This window comes from Pristis pectinata, chromosome 1 (assembly GCF_009764475.1).
Source record: "Pristis pectinata isolate sPriPec2 chromosome 1, sPriPec2.1.pri, whole genome shotgun sequence".
In the NCBI taxonomy this organism is placed as follows: Eukaryota; Metazoa; Chordata; class Chondrichthyes; order Rhinopristiformes; family Pristidae; genus Pristis; species Pristis pectinata.
The window spans coordinates 62578569-62593415 of record NC_067405.1 but is presented as its reverse complement, the minus strand read 5'-3'; the positions used below and the strand labels follow the sequence as shown (position 1 = coordinate 62593415).

Sequence of the window (14847 nt, the reverse complement as noted above, 5' to 3'; positions counted from 1 at the left end):
GGTGGTATGTAGATAAGGCCTATCAGTATAATCCCAACCAATAACACCGAGAATAGTGAAGGTGCCTCAGTGCAAAGGCAGCACTGGAGCAGGATTCCAGGGAGATGTGTACCACTGTATTTTCTAGTTAGTTTATTTTAGTTGACATGAATGTTCTTCACATTGTCATTTGTGTGTGCTTGAGAGGGAGAGAAGTGGGGTCACAGGAGGAGTGTCTATCACCTTTCTGCTTGATGGTTGGTTAGGAATGAGGATACATCTCAAATATCTCTTGATATTATCAGAACCAATACAACATTGCTAGTCCTTGGCATCCAAAGGTCTTGCAGAATTTTTTTTAATTTGAAAGCTTAATTTAATTTGTCAGTGCAGGTAACATTTAATGCTCAGATGGAGTTACCTCCTGAGGCACCTTGACCTGCACAATGATTTGTTGGGATGGTGGGTTCTGTCTGCTTTCCCTTCTATGGACCACATTATCAATCAGGAAATTTACAGAAGGCAAAGAGGATGACTCAAAGGCAAATTGATCGAAGCAACATGCTCTCATGACCAGGTAATCATTACGTGACATCTGTTCTGCAGTCCTTCTTAATGACACACACAGCTCCCTTGATTGGAACGCCAAGTTGTTTACTGAAGGGACTGTGTTGCGAAAAATGTGATGCCGTGCACATTTCCATATCAAACTAATTAGCTGCATCCTTTAAATAAACTAACAGAAAACTAATAGCCAGTTGAGTAATATGTGAGGTAGTTGCTGCAGATTTTCTTCTCCACACTGGGTTGAATCACTCTCTTTCACAACATTGTAATGTCCAGAGTGTTGACAGTCATTGAGTGCTTTCATTAGGACACAAATAAAGATGATTTTTCAAAAAAACTAATGAACTAATACTAATGCTAATGGAGCTGGAAAGCTTTATGCAAGTTTATAAGAAACCTTCTCCTTGGCTTTGGTTTGAGTTTTCAGGGCATTTACTGCTCTGGAAAGATTTATTAAAATGGTGAGAGAAAAGTGAGCCGCTGATTGGTGAGTAGGACAAATTGGACAGCACTTTTAAAAAGCAAGCATGCGTGACAGGCACAATGTCCTCCTTTTCTGTTTGATTTTACAGCAAATGAACAACCAAGTACTTACTGCACAGATGCAGGCCATTCAGGCTATCTGATCTATTCTAGCCTCAATGATCCCCACAGGCCCCTTCCCAGTATCATCATCTAAGCCTATCAATACGTACTCTTTTCCTTTCTCCTACATATATTTGGCTAATTTCTCATTAAAAGTACCAATGTTGTTCATCCCATTGATTCCTAGAGATAGTCAGTTTCATTTTCAGTCATCCCATGGGTAAAGAGGTTTATTTTCTGAGTTACCTCTTGAATTTACTATTGACTATCTTATTTTTATAGCCTTTTGTCCTGCTCTCTTCTGCAAGTGGAAAAGTGGAAATACTTCTTCTAGAATTTCCCATTTAACAATTTAATGGGTTTTTTTTAAATAGATCTTTTCTGGGAAAAGAACCACGGCCTCTTTAACCTTTTCTCAGCTATGGTATCATTCTAGTAAATCTTTTTGGCACCCTCTGCAGTGCCTCCTTGTGAAATGGAGATCAAAACAGTTCACAACGCTCCAAGAATGGTACTTACCTGCTTTCCATCTCTAGAAATGAACCCCATTGACATCGATGGAATGTGGTGCAGAGGGCATAAAATGAGACCTCAAACTAAGTTAGCTGTGGGAAGTATTTTAACTTCTAATATGTAGTGGGTTCAAATGACATTGTCCAACAAACAATCCACTGGAAGAAATCAGCAGATCGAGCAGCATCTGTGGGAGGAAAGGAACTGTTGACATTCTGGGTTGAAACCCTGCATTAGGACTGAGTGGAGAGACGAGATGGTACAGAGGATACATATTGCAGCTGGACAACAGGCCATACTTGGAATATTGTAGTTCTGATTGCCACACTACAGGAAGGATCTGGTAGCATTAGAAAACATGCATAAGAGATTTACCAGGATATTGCCTGAAATGGAGGGCTTTACTTATAAGGAGAGATTGGATAGGCTGAATTTATTCTCAACTGAAGGATGACCTTATTGAGGTTTATATAATTATAAGGGGCATAGATGGGGTAGATTGGGTCTTCTTCCTAGGCTGAGGGGAGTCTAAGACTAGAGGTCATAGGTTTAAGGTAAAAGGGGTGAAATTTAAAGATCTGAGGGGCAAGTTTTTCACTCAGAGGATGGTGGTTATCTGGAACAAGCTGCTAGAGGAAGTGGTAGAGGCAAGTACAACTACTATGTTTGAAAGGCATTTGCACAGGTACATGGATAGGAAAGGAACAAAGACATGAGCCTAATGCAGGCATAATGCAGGAAAATGGGATTAGTGTGGATAGGCATCATAGTCAGCATGGACAAGTTGGGCTGGAGGGCCTGTTTCTGTGCTGTATGATTCTATGAAAAGGCTAGTTGGAATAAATTGCCTGCTTCTGTGCTTTAGTCTTTTTTAATTCTCATTAATTTTGTAGTCACCAGACAACAAAGGCAGGCATTACTTGTCATCTCCGGCTGGGTCCGAGGCTTCTGGACTTGATTTGACAGATGCAGACTTGGAAGAGGTAAAGCTGAAGAAGAAGTTGGATGAATTGGCCAGCAATATAAGTGACAGAGGCCCTTCATCTGAAGAAGAGCTGAAAATGAGGACTGAAAATCCACGAGAAATGAGCTCATCCAGTGAAGACCTCCAAAATGATACTCTAAAGGTAAGGCATGAGCTTTCAGTTGAAGCCAGAGTAATTCTCTCAGGTGTTTGAATCTTTTGGGTTCAGTTCACCTAGTAAATAGTGTTGTCAGCTGTTGACTGTAATATTACTGTGCAGTGATTTGATGGACTATCTGTGTTTCTAATTGAAAGCAGACCTATTACTGGAGCAGTTCCAGGGGTACAGTTATAAGCATTGACTCCTCTTGGCCACCAGTAAATGTTCAAAAGATGGACGGTAAAAAGCAGTGCAGTGGCACATCTGTCATGGATTCTCTTATATTTTATTTGACTGTGAACTCTGGCCCATTCTTTATCTCCGAGCAGTGTCTCTATTTTGTAGTTTCCGGTCAGAGGAAGGCACCCTCTGTTGCTGGGCACCAACCCATAGGCTGAGAGGGAAAATCAGGATGTGAGTCCCTCCCTAAGGCACCCATAAACCAACACAGGACAGATGGGATATAACTTCCGACCAGCCTCTCATCTTGGAATAATTTTGGTCAAAAGATGGATATGAGGAACACTTAAAAATTGAAATCAAGACTATTGAACAAGAACCAAAAGCCTTTTTTTGAGACATTGGAAAGAGGAAGCAAGAAAAAATATGTGGGACAAAATTAGGAGACTAGTGCAAAACTAAAGGAATATCTAAAGTGAATAGTTTGTGTAATATGAGAATAATTGTCTAAGTACACAATGCAAGTGTGATGAGGATAGTTTGTCAATTTTTCCTTCTGGCTTGGTAAGTATATGATGCAGTTCCAAGCCATGCAGATCAGAACTGCCACAGGTTGAGTTTCTGACTGCCTTTGTTATCTGGTATCAACCAGTCAGACATCAAGGTGTCACACTTGACATCAGTATCTCAGCTGGACAGTAGAAGGAGGGAAGGAAATCAGTTGTTCTTGATGGCCACTACCACAAACTGTATATATTAATATTAAGGTAGAACATGTTGGGAATATGCTTCCCAACCATTGAATGCCTCAGTGTCAAAATGCAGATGAAAAATAGATTATCAGAGAGCTACTGCTGTCTATTAACCTGCAGTCAGGTAAGTTCTCTGGCTTCCAACAATAAGGACAGGAAATGGAGATGGAGTGAAAAAAAAGCTTTCAAATTAAATTAGGCCTAATCTAAAGTATCTTTGAAACTGTGCTACCTCATATGTTATTTGAACAAAAAAGGTGGCTAGGTCAGTTACTGATAGCATCAAACTGAGAACCCACATCATAATTTTCACAACATAATTGTTCCAGAACCAGCAGAAGAGCTTTGAGGTTTGGAGAAGGTCAGCTCTGCCATCCTGGAATCCAGATTGTCTGACACCTGGAATATAAACAACAAAGAAAGTTACATCATCAAGGCTTATATACAAAGGGTAGTAATCATGCTTGAATGGGGTACTGGTTAAAATCCAGCCAGACTGATAGGATCCATGAGGACATAAGGATATAATAATTAGGAGCAGGAGAAGGCCATTTGGCCTGTTGAGCCTGCTCCGCCATTCAATAAGATCATGGCTGATCTGGCCTTGGACTCAGCTCTGCCTACCTGCCTTTTCCCCGTAACCCTTAATTCCCCAACTATGCAAACAAAAATCCCTTCCGATTAGTACCTGACTGATGCTCCACAGAAAATGACCACGCATAATTTTGTGCAACTTGGCAAACTCATTCAGTGGGACCCTGGAACAGTGTGGGTATTGGAGATAGGAATAATGTTATGCAGTTGCTGTCAGAAGTGCTATCCTCTGGATGAAGCTGACAAAGAGATCATGGCACAATTAATGATCAGGTGCAAATTGCACTTGAATTTGCACTGGTTTTCCAAAGTGCCATTCACATAAATTACTCAGCAAGGCTACTCCAATGGCACCTCCCAAACACACAACCTCTATCGCCAAGGAAAACAAAGGCAGCAAACGCAGGGGAACACCACCACCTCTAGTTCTCCTCCAAGTCATAAGCCATCCTGATCTACAAGTATTTTGCCATTCATTCATTATCACTGGGTTTAAATCCTGTAATTCCCTACCCAATAACAATGAGGGAGACACAAGAGACCTTGGGTGCTGTAATCTGGAGCAAAAACAAACTGCTGGAGGAACTCAGCAGGTCAGGCAGCATCTGTGGAGGCAGAGGGATGGTCAGTGTTTCAGGTTGAGACCCTGCATCAGGACTCCATCAGAACTGATGGTGTGTCTTCACCTGAAGGACTCCAATCGCTTAAGAGGGTGGCTTGCCACCAGCTTCTCAAGGGCAATTAGGGATGAGCAATAAATTCTGGGCCTGCCAGCAATCCCCACATCCTGTAAATGAATAGACAAATTTAAAAATTCCATACAAATTCATTTGCACAATTGTGACATGAAATCTTTCAGGAAACTCTGTACTTTTAGTCTGCATAATTTGCAATTTTGGCTGGAATTTGTTTATATTTTTTATCGAACAAAAATGTCATTGGTTTAAGTGTGGTAACCTAGTATAGTTTTACTAATGGAACTGAAAACGGTTCATAACCAAAAACAAGCCTTTTTAATATCCTTGGTCTAACACCTGAGTAACGTGCTTACCTCACAGAAAATGCCCTTACAAACCATTTACTAGTTTCAGTGATGCTCATAAGTCAGTTTTTTAGTAACATTATTATTGTTTTTTAAATGTGCTGATGAATATCCATTCACTGAAACAAAATGTTTAATTTTAAGATTTTCTGCAAAGTACCCCAATCAGTGAAAACTCCCCAGGCTTATCAATTTGATCTGAGGTGTGGCCAGTGTTGTGTGTAGGCCTGATTTTGACCACAGTGATTTTTAAGCCAGCATTAACATTTGCAGAAAATTGATTTCCTTTTGACATAACTTAGGCTTAAAATTTCAACATCTTTTACATTGGTCTTACCAGTTGCAGACAAATTATGGTGGGTGAAAGCAATGGAAACCATTGCAACTGTAGACCTTGATAGATTAAAAGGCAGAGTTAAGGGGTAGTACGAAAATAAGACTCACCCACTTAGGAACATCATGTGGGGGTGTTCAAGGAGGAGATAGACAGATATCTAAATAGTCAGGGTATCAAGGGATATGGGGATAAGGCTGGAAAATGGGATTGAATAGTTTTTTTTTCCCCACCCCGAATGGCCTGCTTCTGCTCCCTTGTCTTGTGATCTTGTGATCTTTACTGGCGGGTCTTCCATCTCTGATAAAGTCAGCAGATCGATTTTTATGTCTTCCTAGAGGTTTTGTCACATGTTAAGTAGCACTTTTTAAAAACTTTCTCTGATATGGTTGCAGCCAATAAACAAAAATGAAACTATACGTTTTGATGCTCCTTGATTTTTCTCCAAGGTTTTTGACAGTAATACCTTAGAGAATCTTTAATTCCTGAAGATTCCAGTGAAATCTAGGAACAGTTGGCAAGGGTAGTTACTCATCGCTGGTGACATTCTGTGCCAAATGTTATCACACCTGTAATTTTATGTCAGTCATCAACTTGTCTTCCTCATCCGAACCATAAAGCTTTATGGGATCCAGCAAAATTATTTACATCTATAGAAGCTTAATTGCAATTTGCAAGCAAAAATATGGTTAAAAAACATCAGCAGAAACTACAAAAATTATGTTCTTTGTAGCCAGAGAAACTAATCCATAGGACAGAACACTCATTTTAGGTGGCCAATGTGAAGGTAGAGGACACCATTCAAGAATAGAACTTAAACTTAGCTAACTAATTAACTAATAACTAGAATATTAAAAAGCTATGACTCCCATCACTGTAGTCTTCCATTGCTGTAGATATTCTTTCCCAACTCAAGAACACCTTTGAAGACGTTGAAAGTTACCACGATATTTATAGAAACCAGGAGGTTGTGTCTGAAGAGGGGAAATGCAGGATTTCCCAAAATAAAAGTACAGACAAACTTATCTCATAGTGCCAATGGCGCACATTTCAAGGAATAGAGAAAACAAAAGGCTGGGTATAATTCCAAAACTTAATTGTATTCGTGTCACACTACACCAAAGTCAGAACAACTCTCTACAGCTGAGATCCACTCGTAGAATTGTGCCATAGTTACCTTCTTAGAGAAAACCAGAGAGTAAATTGATATCTTTCTCAACAAGTCTGTAGTTCATTCTTAGCAACCTCACGTTGAACAACTCAAAACCCATAGAATTACACTCTGATAAGACTTCGTCAGTGTGTTATAAATCTGTTCCTAAATTGCATCCTTTGGGGTATGGACCATTCTTCTGATAACATGCTGCTGAGATGGTGCATGTATTAGGGACGAAACTTTCTATTTATTTTCTCTTGATTTTCTTTCACTTTGATCAATATTCCCCCCTCAAAATACCAGCATGGTCATTCAATGTGGATGCCATATTATCTATGTATTAGTGACTTGACCTCAAAAATTAATCACTGGACTAAAACAACTTGTCACATCCTTAAGACTTAAATAAGACTCACACCGCTGTGGCTAAGAGTAGGAGGGTTAGCTGGGTCATTCATCTAAGTGACTAATACATCAATTGCATGTTTGTTCCCTTGCTTTACTTTCCACTTACTTTGTGTTCTTTTTAACCATAGCAGAGTTGTTAACATCACTAACAACACCGCATCCTTTTCAGTTCCAAAGAAGTTAGTCTGACATATTATAGTCCAGAAATATTTGTTATTTTCTAGAACTAATTTAACCATCAGACTATTTTCAAGTCAGATGGCACATTTTTAATGTGAAATGGTAAAATATTTGTGCTCAGATCTAATGGATGCATCAGCTGAAAAGAAGCTTTTCTGGTGTTCCATTATCTTAACTATTAAAAGGGAAAAGATGTTGACCCTCCACCCCATTAACCTGAACAGCAACTCTGCTTATTTTGGTTTCCTAATAGTTCTTTTGACTCAGTTTCCTTTTGCTCTTAAGCAGCAATAATGCGTATCTGAACGGATAAATGTATTATGTCAAAATGGTCTTTCTTGCTTGTTTTGATATTACAAGGATATTAAACCACACAAGTATTTCTTTCAGATCTATTTCAGTATTTAAATAGCACCAGGGAATATAAGCTATTAACAGGATCAAAATGAATAACATATTTCTAAATATCAATCTTGCCTCTCCCATATTTTCCTTCAATAGGCAGTCTGGTTGTTTTGAACATGAGGGAGAAATAAAGCCCAGTCATCCAGAAGTAAGCATAAATTGGGGATGTTGGAGGTTAACAGTGCAAAGAATTACAAGCACAAAGAAACACCACAGAATCCTAATGATTCGGCATGGTGTGAACCATCAAGACTAGAAAGAACACAGATCTTAGCTGGTGCAACAGAAGGAACACCACAGTCATCATCGTGGGTAGGAAGCAAAGTATAAAAATCACACTTTCGAGACTTCATCACCACCATTAATTCCTAGATAGTGTATGGAAGTAAGACAAAGCTTAGATGTTAGGTCTTACATGACTCAACAGCCTGCTGATGCTATCCCTGCTCACACGAGTCATCGCAGTAAGTGATAGAATCGTGGACCTCAGTAGGAGTTGGTAAATGTGATAACATGGTGGTTAGTTTACAAGATTAGGAATACAGTTCAGAAACATGTGTTTACAATCAATGCTGGTTCAAATTCTACTATGGTAGCTGACAAAATTAAATTGAATAAATTAGGTTTTCAAAAATCTGGAATAAGATTTTACCATCAATGAAGCTACTGGATGGCTGTAATAGCCAAGCTAGTTTTTCAAGGAAGACAACTGTTCTGTTTATCAATCTTTCTGGTGCATAGATGACTCCAGACTCAAAGTAATGTGGTTGACTCTGTAGTGGCCTAGCAAGCTATTCAGTTGTAGAAAACTATTGAAAAACTAGAACATGTAAAATCAGATTCAGATATGACAAAGGCACCATCTCTATCTTCCCTGTAAAATCTTGCTCATTAATATCTAGGAACTTATGCTGAAATTGCTGATATCTACTCAAGTAATGGCAAGGCATTGATATATCCACAGCATCATAACTTTAGGTCAGGTTCAGTTGTTAGTATTTCTGGCTTTTGAGTTAAGAGGTTACAGGTTCTCACTCCACAGACTTGAACACAAAAATCTCCAATTGACACTCCAGCCCAGAACTGTCATAGTTGCAGTTTACAAAAGAGATGTTCACTTGAAGCGTCCTCTACTCTCTCATATGATGTAACACTTCCTAAGGCAATCTCTTGAGAAAAGCATTGTTAACCTAGAGCATTTAATTGGTGCATTACCTTTCCTCAGTGTTCTTGATGGAGCTATATAATTGCTTGTTTCACCAACATGCCTGTGGGTTCAATAATGGATACTGATACTGCTGTACTTGGAAATGTCTCCATATGTCGGAAGCCAGCTCCCAAAAAAGACAGATATCCACAATGAAATTCCCCTTCAGTGCACCAGCAGAGCCACTAGCTATCTGAAGAAAATAGTGCTGGAAGATCAAAACCCTAACTTCAACAAGAAGCTGTTGGCCAGCAATGATTCTTACTCTTCTATTTGCTTCTGAGACATGAATTATCCAAAGCACCGAAGAGGTACTCCAAATTCTGTCTTCACAAAGTATATTAAATCCATTAACAGGATAAATGAACCAACATCAGCATCCTCTCCTTGGCCAATATCCACAGCATTGCAGCCATAATTACACTCAGCTCAGCTATAATGGGCTGGCCGTGTCATTCTTATATCCAGCACCAGGTTCCTGAAATGCTCTACCCTCAGCTGCATCACAGCAAGAAATTTCCATTTGGACAAAGGATACAGTTCAAAGCCTCTTTGTAACATCAGCACTGATTAGTGGGAATCTCTGGCCCATGAATCTCTGGTTCAAAATGGAGAAGGAGCATTCAGGATGGCACTGAGCACCTTGACTCCATTGTTGGGAGCGCACAGAAGTGTGCAAACAGCTGAAGGTGTGACCCTCCTCCCAGATGACCTGCCTGTTGAGCACCTACTGCTCCATTTGTGGCAGAGTTTGCAGAGTCTGCATTAGATTCATTTGCCAGCTCAGAAGTTTCCTTGATGCTAATGGATTGCCTAAGAAATATCCAGTGTACTAAACTGTTACATTTCAAATTTGCCAAGACAAGACAACAAAAATCCTATTATAGCAGAAATCATAAAATATTAGTAGGCTGCTGGGTAAGGCAAGTAATTCGGCTATTTCCTGCCAATCTGAAATTCAACTATTTGCCTCCATGTTATGCTTTATGTCACCATCATTATCCCTAACTGTCCCTTTTAATGAGCTCCAATTCTACTAACATTTATTATGCAATACTTCAATCAATTACTTTTATAAAGTCTAAATACACATCAGCAGCAGTACCTTCATTACATCAGTAAATAACTTAGCTATGTTGGTTAAAGATGATTTTCTTCAAGAACTCCACGCTGGCTGTCATTTTCACATCCCACATTTATTTTATAGGGGACAATTAACTTTGTCATAGATTATTCTCTCTAACCCCCTACTACTTTTCAATGGTTCTCTCAAACTATATCATGTTTAAACTTGGAAAAAATTAGGAGTGGTACTGTTGATCCTTCGCTTAAATTTGAAGATATTTGGAGTCCATTTATTCAAGATTTTCACGTGATATAGATCCCCTTTCAATAACTTTCCAACTTAGAGGAACGGAGTTGATGACATAATATTGCTCTGTTTCTACTGAGAAATTTTAGTCCAGTCTTTTTTTTTCTTTTTGTTATTTTTTGAAATGTTTCTGTTTAGTTTAGTTTGGTTTGATATATTGTTTATAATTTTTCTTATTGATTTGGGGATTTTTTTTTCTTTCTTTTCTTATATATAATTAATCTTTTTCTTTCCTTTCTTTTATGTTATATTCCTTTACTAAGAGATCGTTGGATCTACAGATTTTTTTATATTTTATTGTTCTTTATGATTATCTATGCCATGATTGTTCTCCTGATCTCTTTGTATTACATGTACAAACGTTGATGTTATACATTAATCTGTATTAATTTGAAAACGAATAAAAAGATTGAAAAAGAAAGAGATTATTCTCTCTAAAGGTTCTATAGCTTTGTGCATCCCTCTTTGACTGTATTTCAATGAAGCACTTCCTGACAATAGCAGCACAGGGCTGGAACACACCACTGATGTTGTCTTCCCACCCTCACCTTCTTCAGAAAATTTTGAACACATTCTACACTTTGTACAATTCCCTGGAGTTGATCAATTTCATTAAAGTTTGTCTCAGCTGCATCAATTTGTTGAAGATATTTTCTGTTATGTAACCACCAGGCATGAGTAAGTAACTCATTTATTTGTGTACAATTTACTTTTCCTTGATTCCCAGAATCTGCTTGCCACAGATTACTTTAATGCTCCTGTGAAGCGCCTTGGGATGGCTTTGTTATATTAAGGTTGTTGGATAAATTGGAGTAGTAGTAGTTGTTGTTGCTGTTGTAGTGCTTTCTCTGGATTACTTCACCACTGGGGGAAACTTGGCTTCTGATGGCACAACTGTTTCTGGAAAGAACAGTCTCACACTTTGGACAAGGACAAGGCCTGCTCCAGAGGCATAATACTATGCTTAAAATGGGGAGTAATGCTTTCATGAAATACGTAATGGGAAATCTTAGGCATGCAGCATTTGTAATGGTGGGTGTTCTTAAATTCATGTAATTGGGAGATGGTAACGGATGGCATGTGACATGAAGGGTTAATTTCAACTTGATAAATGCCCTCAACATCACGGCATTAGGCTTTCTGAATGCTTATAGAGTCAAAGAGGTGTACATCACAGAAATGGGCCCTTATCCACAGTGAACAGGGAAGTTGGACAGCACAGTATTAAATACTTGGACAATAGCAAAATAATTTCTACCCTCCTATTAAGTAAATTTATGTGCTGTGGGGAAATTCTCAATAAGAACTGAAATAAAAGTGGAAATCTTGCTTGATGTTAAGCTTCACTGTCAACAGAAACTCCATAAGCCTGGGTGGATTTAGAATATCTTTATACTCATACTTTACTAACTTCCTGTCTGTTTTACTGACTCTGTATATAGCATTCACAGCACTCATCAGCATTGGCTCTTTGCGACATCACAACAGAAGCTTTAAGAACCATTAACGCCACTGAAAAAGCATTACATGACTTTGCAGAAGTAGAGGGCACAACTAACGAACCTCTCACAAATTCCACTTTGCACCTAAAGTTCAGTGAAAAAGGCCTGAGTGCGAGCGAAGCAGATGAAGCTTACAGAAAACTTAAGGAAAATGTAAGAGCTTCATTCTACCTCACAGAGGAAACACAATTATTCGTAATAAATACAAGACATCTTTTTTTTTGCAGCTTTTATTTTCATATTTAGTAATTAAGTAAATGGAAGATAAGAATTCATTGAACCATTTGAGTGCAGCCACTGTACTTAAGATATTTACATGATAACTGTATCTTTGGGCTTTGTGTTGCACTATGCAAACCAGGAAAGAATTTTATTAGCTGAAATCAATCAACGAAGGAATTGGGACACTTCCATTGACCTCAGCACCCTTAACTATTTAGCTCTACAGCAATTCCCATTTAAAAATTCAACACAACTACATTTGAGAGCAGGCTTCCTTGAGATGCCTTCTTTGGTAGAATATCCCTGGAACATTATTAAGGTTGATGAACAAAACTATCACATATCAAGTTGGAGAGGGCTATTGGGAAATTGTAACTTGGAAAGGAAGAAAAATGGGGATATATTTTTCCTTTATTTTAACATTTTATATAATCTATGATGGCATGTGAGAAATGCAGCAGGAAGTTAAAAAAGAGTTTCTCTTGCTGATTCAACTGATCTTCCTGCCTGATAGTTCTCTTTACACCTGCCCCTATCAAATGTGCTGCTGCCATAGGCAGAAAGAGCGAGTTCCTGTAGGTGTATGTGGCTGCCAGCTCAAATTACAACTTGGAGAGGCATTGAAGGACCTGGCAGAGCGGGCACAAAGCAGGCAGAGTCACACCACCACAACAACAGACACGGGGCTCCCAGAATTGTTAGATAAGGTGGCTTCAACTGCTGCTAAGGTTCAGTGCACTGAAAGTGAGGGACATTGTAAACCTTTAGAGATATGAAACGCAGTTTAGTGGCTGCACATTGAATCTGAAGAGGGATGCTTTGTATTTCCAAAGGCTCAGTTTCCAACAGCAATGGCCAAGTGCATGTAAAGAACAGGAAGACTGCTCATTTTGATCTTTGCACCTGCACTGATACAGCTGGAATCAGCTGCATTGAAAGAAGAGAAATAGCAAGTGGCTTGTGTCTCTTCTGGATTAGCAACAGGGTCAAAAAAATAAGACTTGTTCTCATTCTTAATCACTGTCTAGTAGCTTCTGCTTAAATTGTAGTTTAGTACATTGGATAAATTGCTCAGTTCTTTCTTGCAAAGACAATCCTAAGAAACTCCTTCTTTGTTTATTACTCCATTCACTGATGGATGGAAATTGGAATTAGGTTCACCAGCCTGTAGTTACCTGCCGTATCGCTGCTGCCCTTTATAAATAAATGAACTACATTAGCTATCCTCCAGTCTTCTGGTACCTGTGACTAATAAAGGTGCAAAAACCTCCGCTGGAGCTCCAGCAATCTCCTTCCTTATTTCCCACAGCATTCTGGGATAGATTTCAACCCGCCCAGGCGATCTATCCACTCTTAAGCATCTAACACCTCTACCTACTCAATACTTTCATACTCCATACTATCAGTGTATCCCTTCCTGAACTCACTTTCCTCCTTGTCCATCTTGGTGAATACAGATTAGAGGTATTTATTTATGACCTTGCATATGTCCCCTGGCTCCACACATAGATTACCCCTTTGATCTCTAATGGGACCTACCCTTTCCCCAGCTACCCTTTTGCTCCTAATATACTTACAGATGACTTAAGATGCTCCTTAATCTTACCTGCCAAAGCTACTTCATGGTCCCCTTTTGCCATCCTAATTTCTTGCTTAAGTATGCACCCTACACCATCTGTATTCCTTAAGGGACTTGTTTAATTGTAGTTGCTTGGTGAACCTCTTCTGCATTCTCTCCAGCACAACCAAATCCTTCCTGTGGTGTGGTGTCCAGAACTACATGTAATACTCCAAGTGCAGTCTAACCTGTGTTTTGTAAAATTGCAACATAAAGTCCCAACTTTTCCTGATTTCAAGCATGCAGCTGTACAGAGCTGACAGGTGGAAGCTGATTAATCTTCCACAGAAAGAGGGGAGAAGACTGAAACCAAGTTCATCATAAGTCACTTTAATAGATGATTTCTTAAGGACCTCAGACGTCATCCTACCAATTTAACACAAGTAATAACTCAAGGATTTTACTTGGGTCAGTTTGACATACTTCAGCTTTCAACTTAGGAAAGTCACACAATGCACTATGCCTATTTTTAACGTTGCCAACCGTAAATTCTTAAAGGACCAAATGGGTCCCTTCATCTATTGTAATGAAGTGGGTGTCCTTGTGTCCTCAAAGCCTTTCCTTGAACGAAATCAGCAAAATAAATATCTCCACTGGGCTGACATGGTTGTCAACAACAGCAGCTTGATTCTAGATCAGTGCATTAACAATAGTAAGTGAATAAAAGCATTATATAAGTCCCAATACAGGAAATATAGTCATTGTGAAGCATCTGTTGCACTGAACCATGCTCCTTTCTCAGGAATGGTCATTTAATGGAGACTGCAGTGGGCAGCTGATGCTGGTGGAACTCTTCCCACCATGTCAGTACCCTCAATAAAAGGGATGACCACCCACCAAGATAAATAACTGAACGTAAGGAACGTGCATTAGATCGGATGGGGTAAAAGCCTTGGAAATGTGTTGGCTCAAATGGAATGCGATATTGATAATAGGTCATTTGTATATTAGTTTACAAATAGTAATTTACAAAACTTTAATCTGAAACTGGATATTTTCTATTAAGAAAAATCAACCTGACAATTTTTCATTTGGCAGTGACATGCCATCATGCCTCACTGCATGTGATGTATCTTGCTTGGCAAGCTCAGTGCTCCTTGGTTTGGC

At 39.0% G+C, this 14847-nt stretch overlaps 1 protein-coding gene across 1 annotated transcript in view; it reads left to right on the top strand.

Moving 5' to 3' along the window:
• Positions 1-14847, top strand: part of LOC127585077 (melanophilin-like) — a 94586-nt gene that overhangs the window by 57793 nt on the left and 21946 nt on the right. The window contains 4 exon segments of the mRNA XM_052042648.1: positions 2538-2771; positions 11850-12053; positions 12702-12738; positions 12741-12866. Of these exon segments, the coding sequence (XP_051898608.1) occupies positions 2538-2771; positions 11850-12053; positions 12702-12738; positions 12741-12866 (601 nt within the window).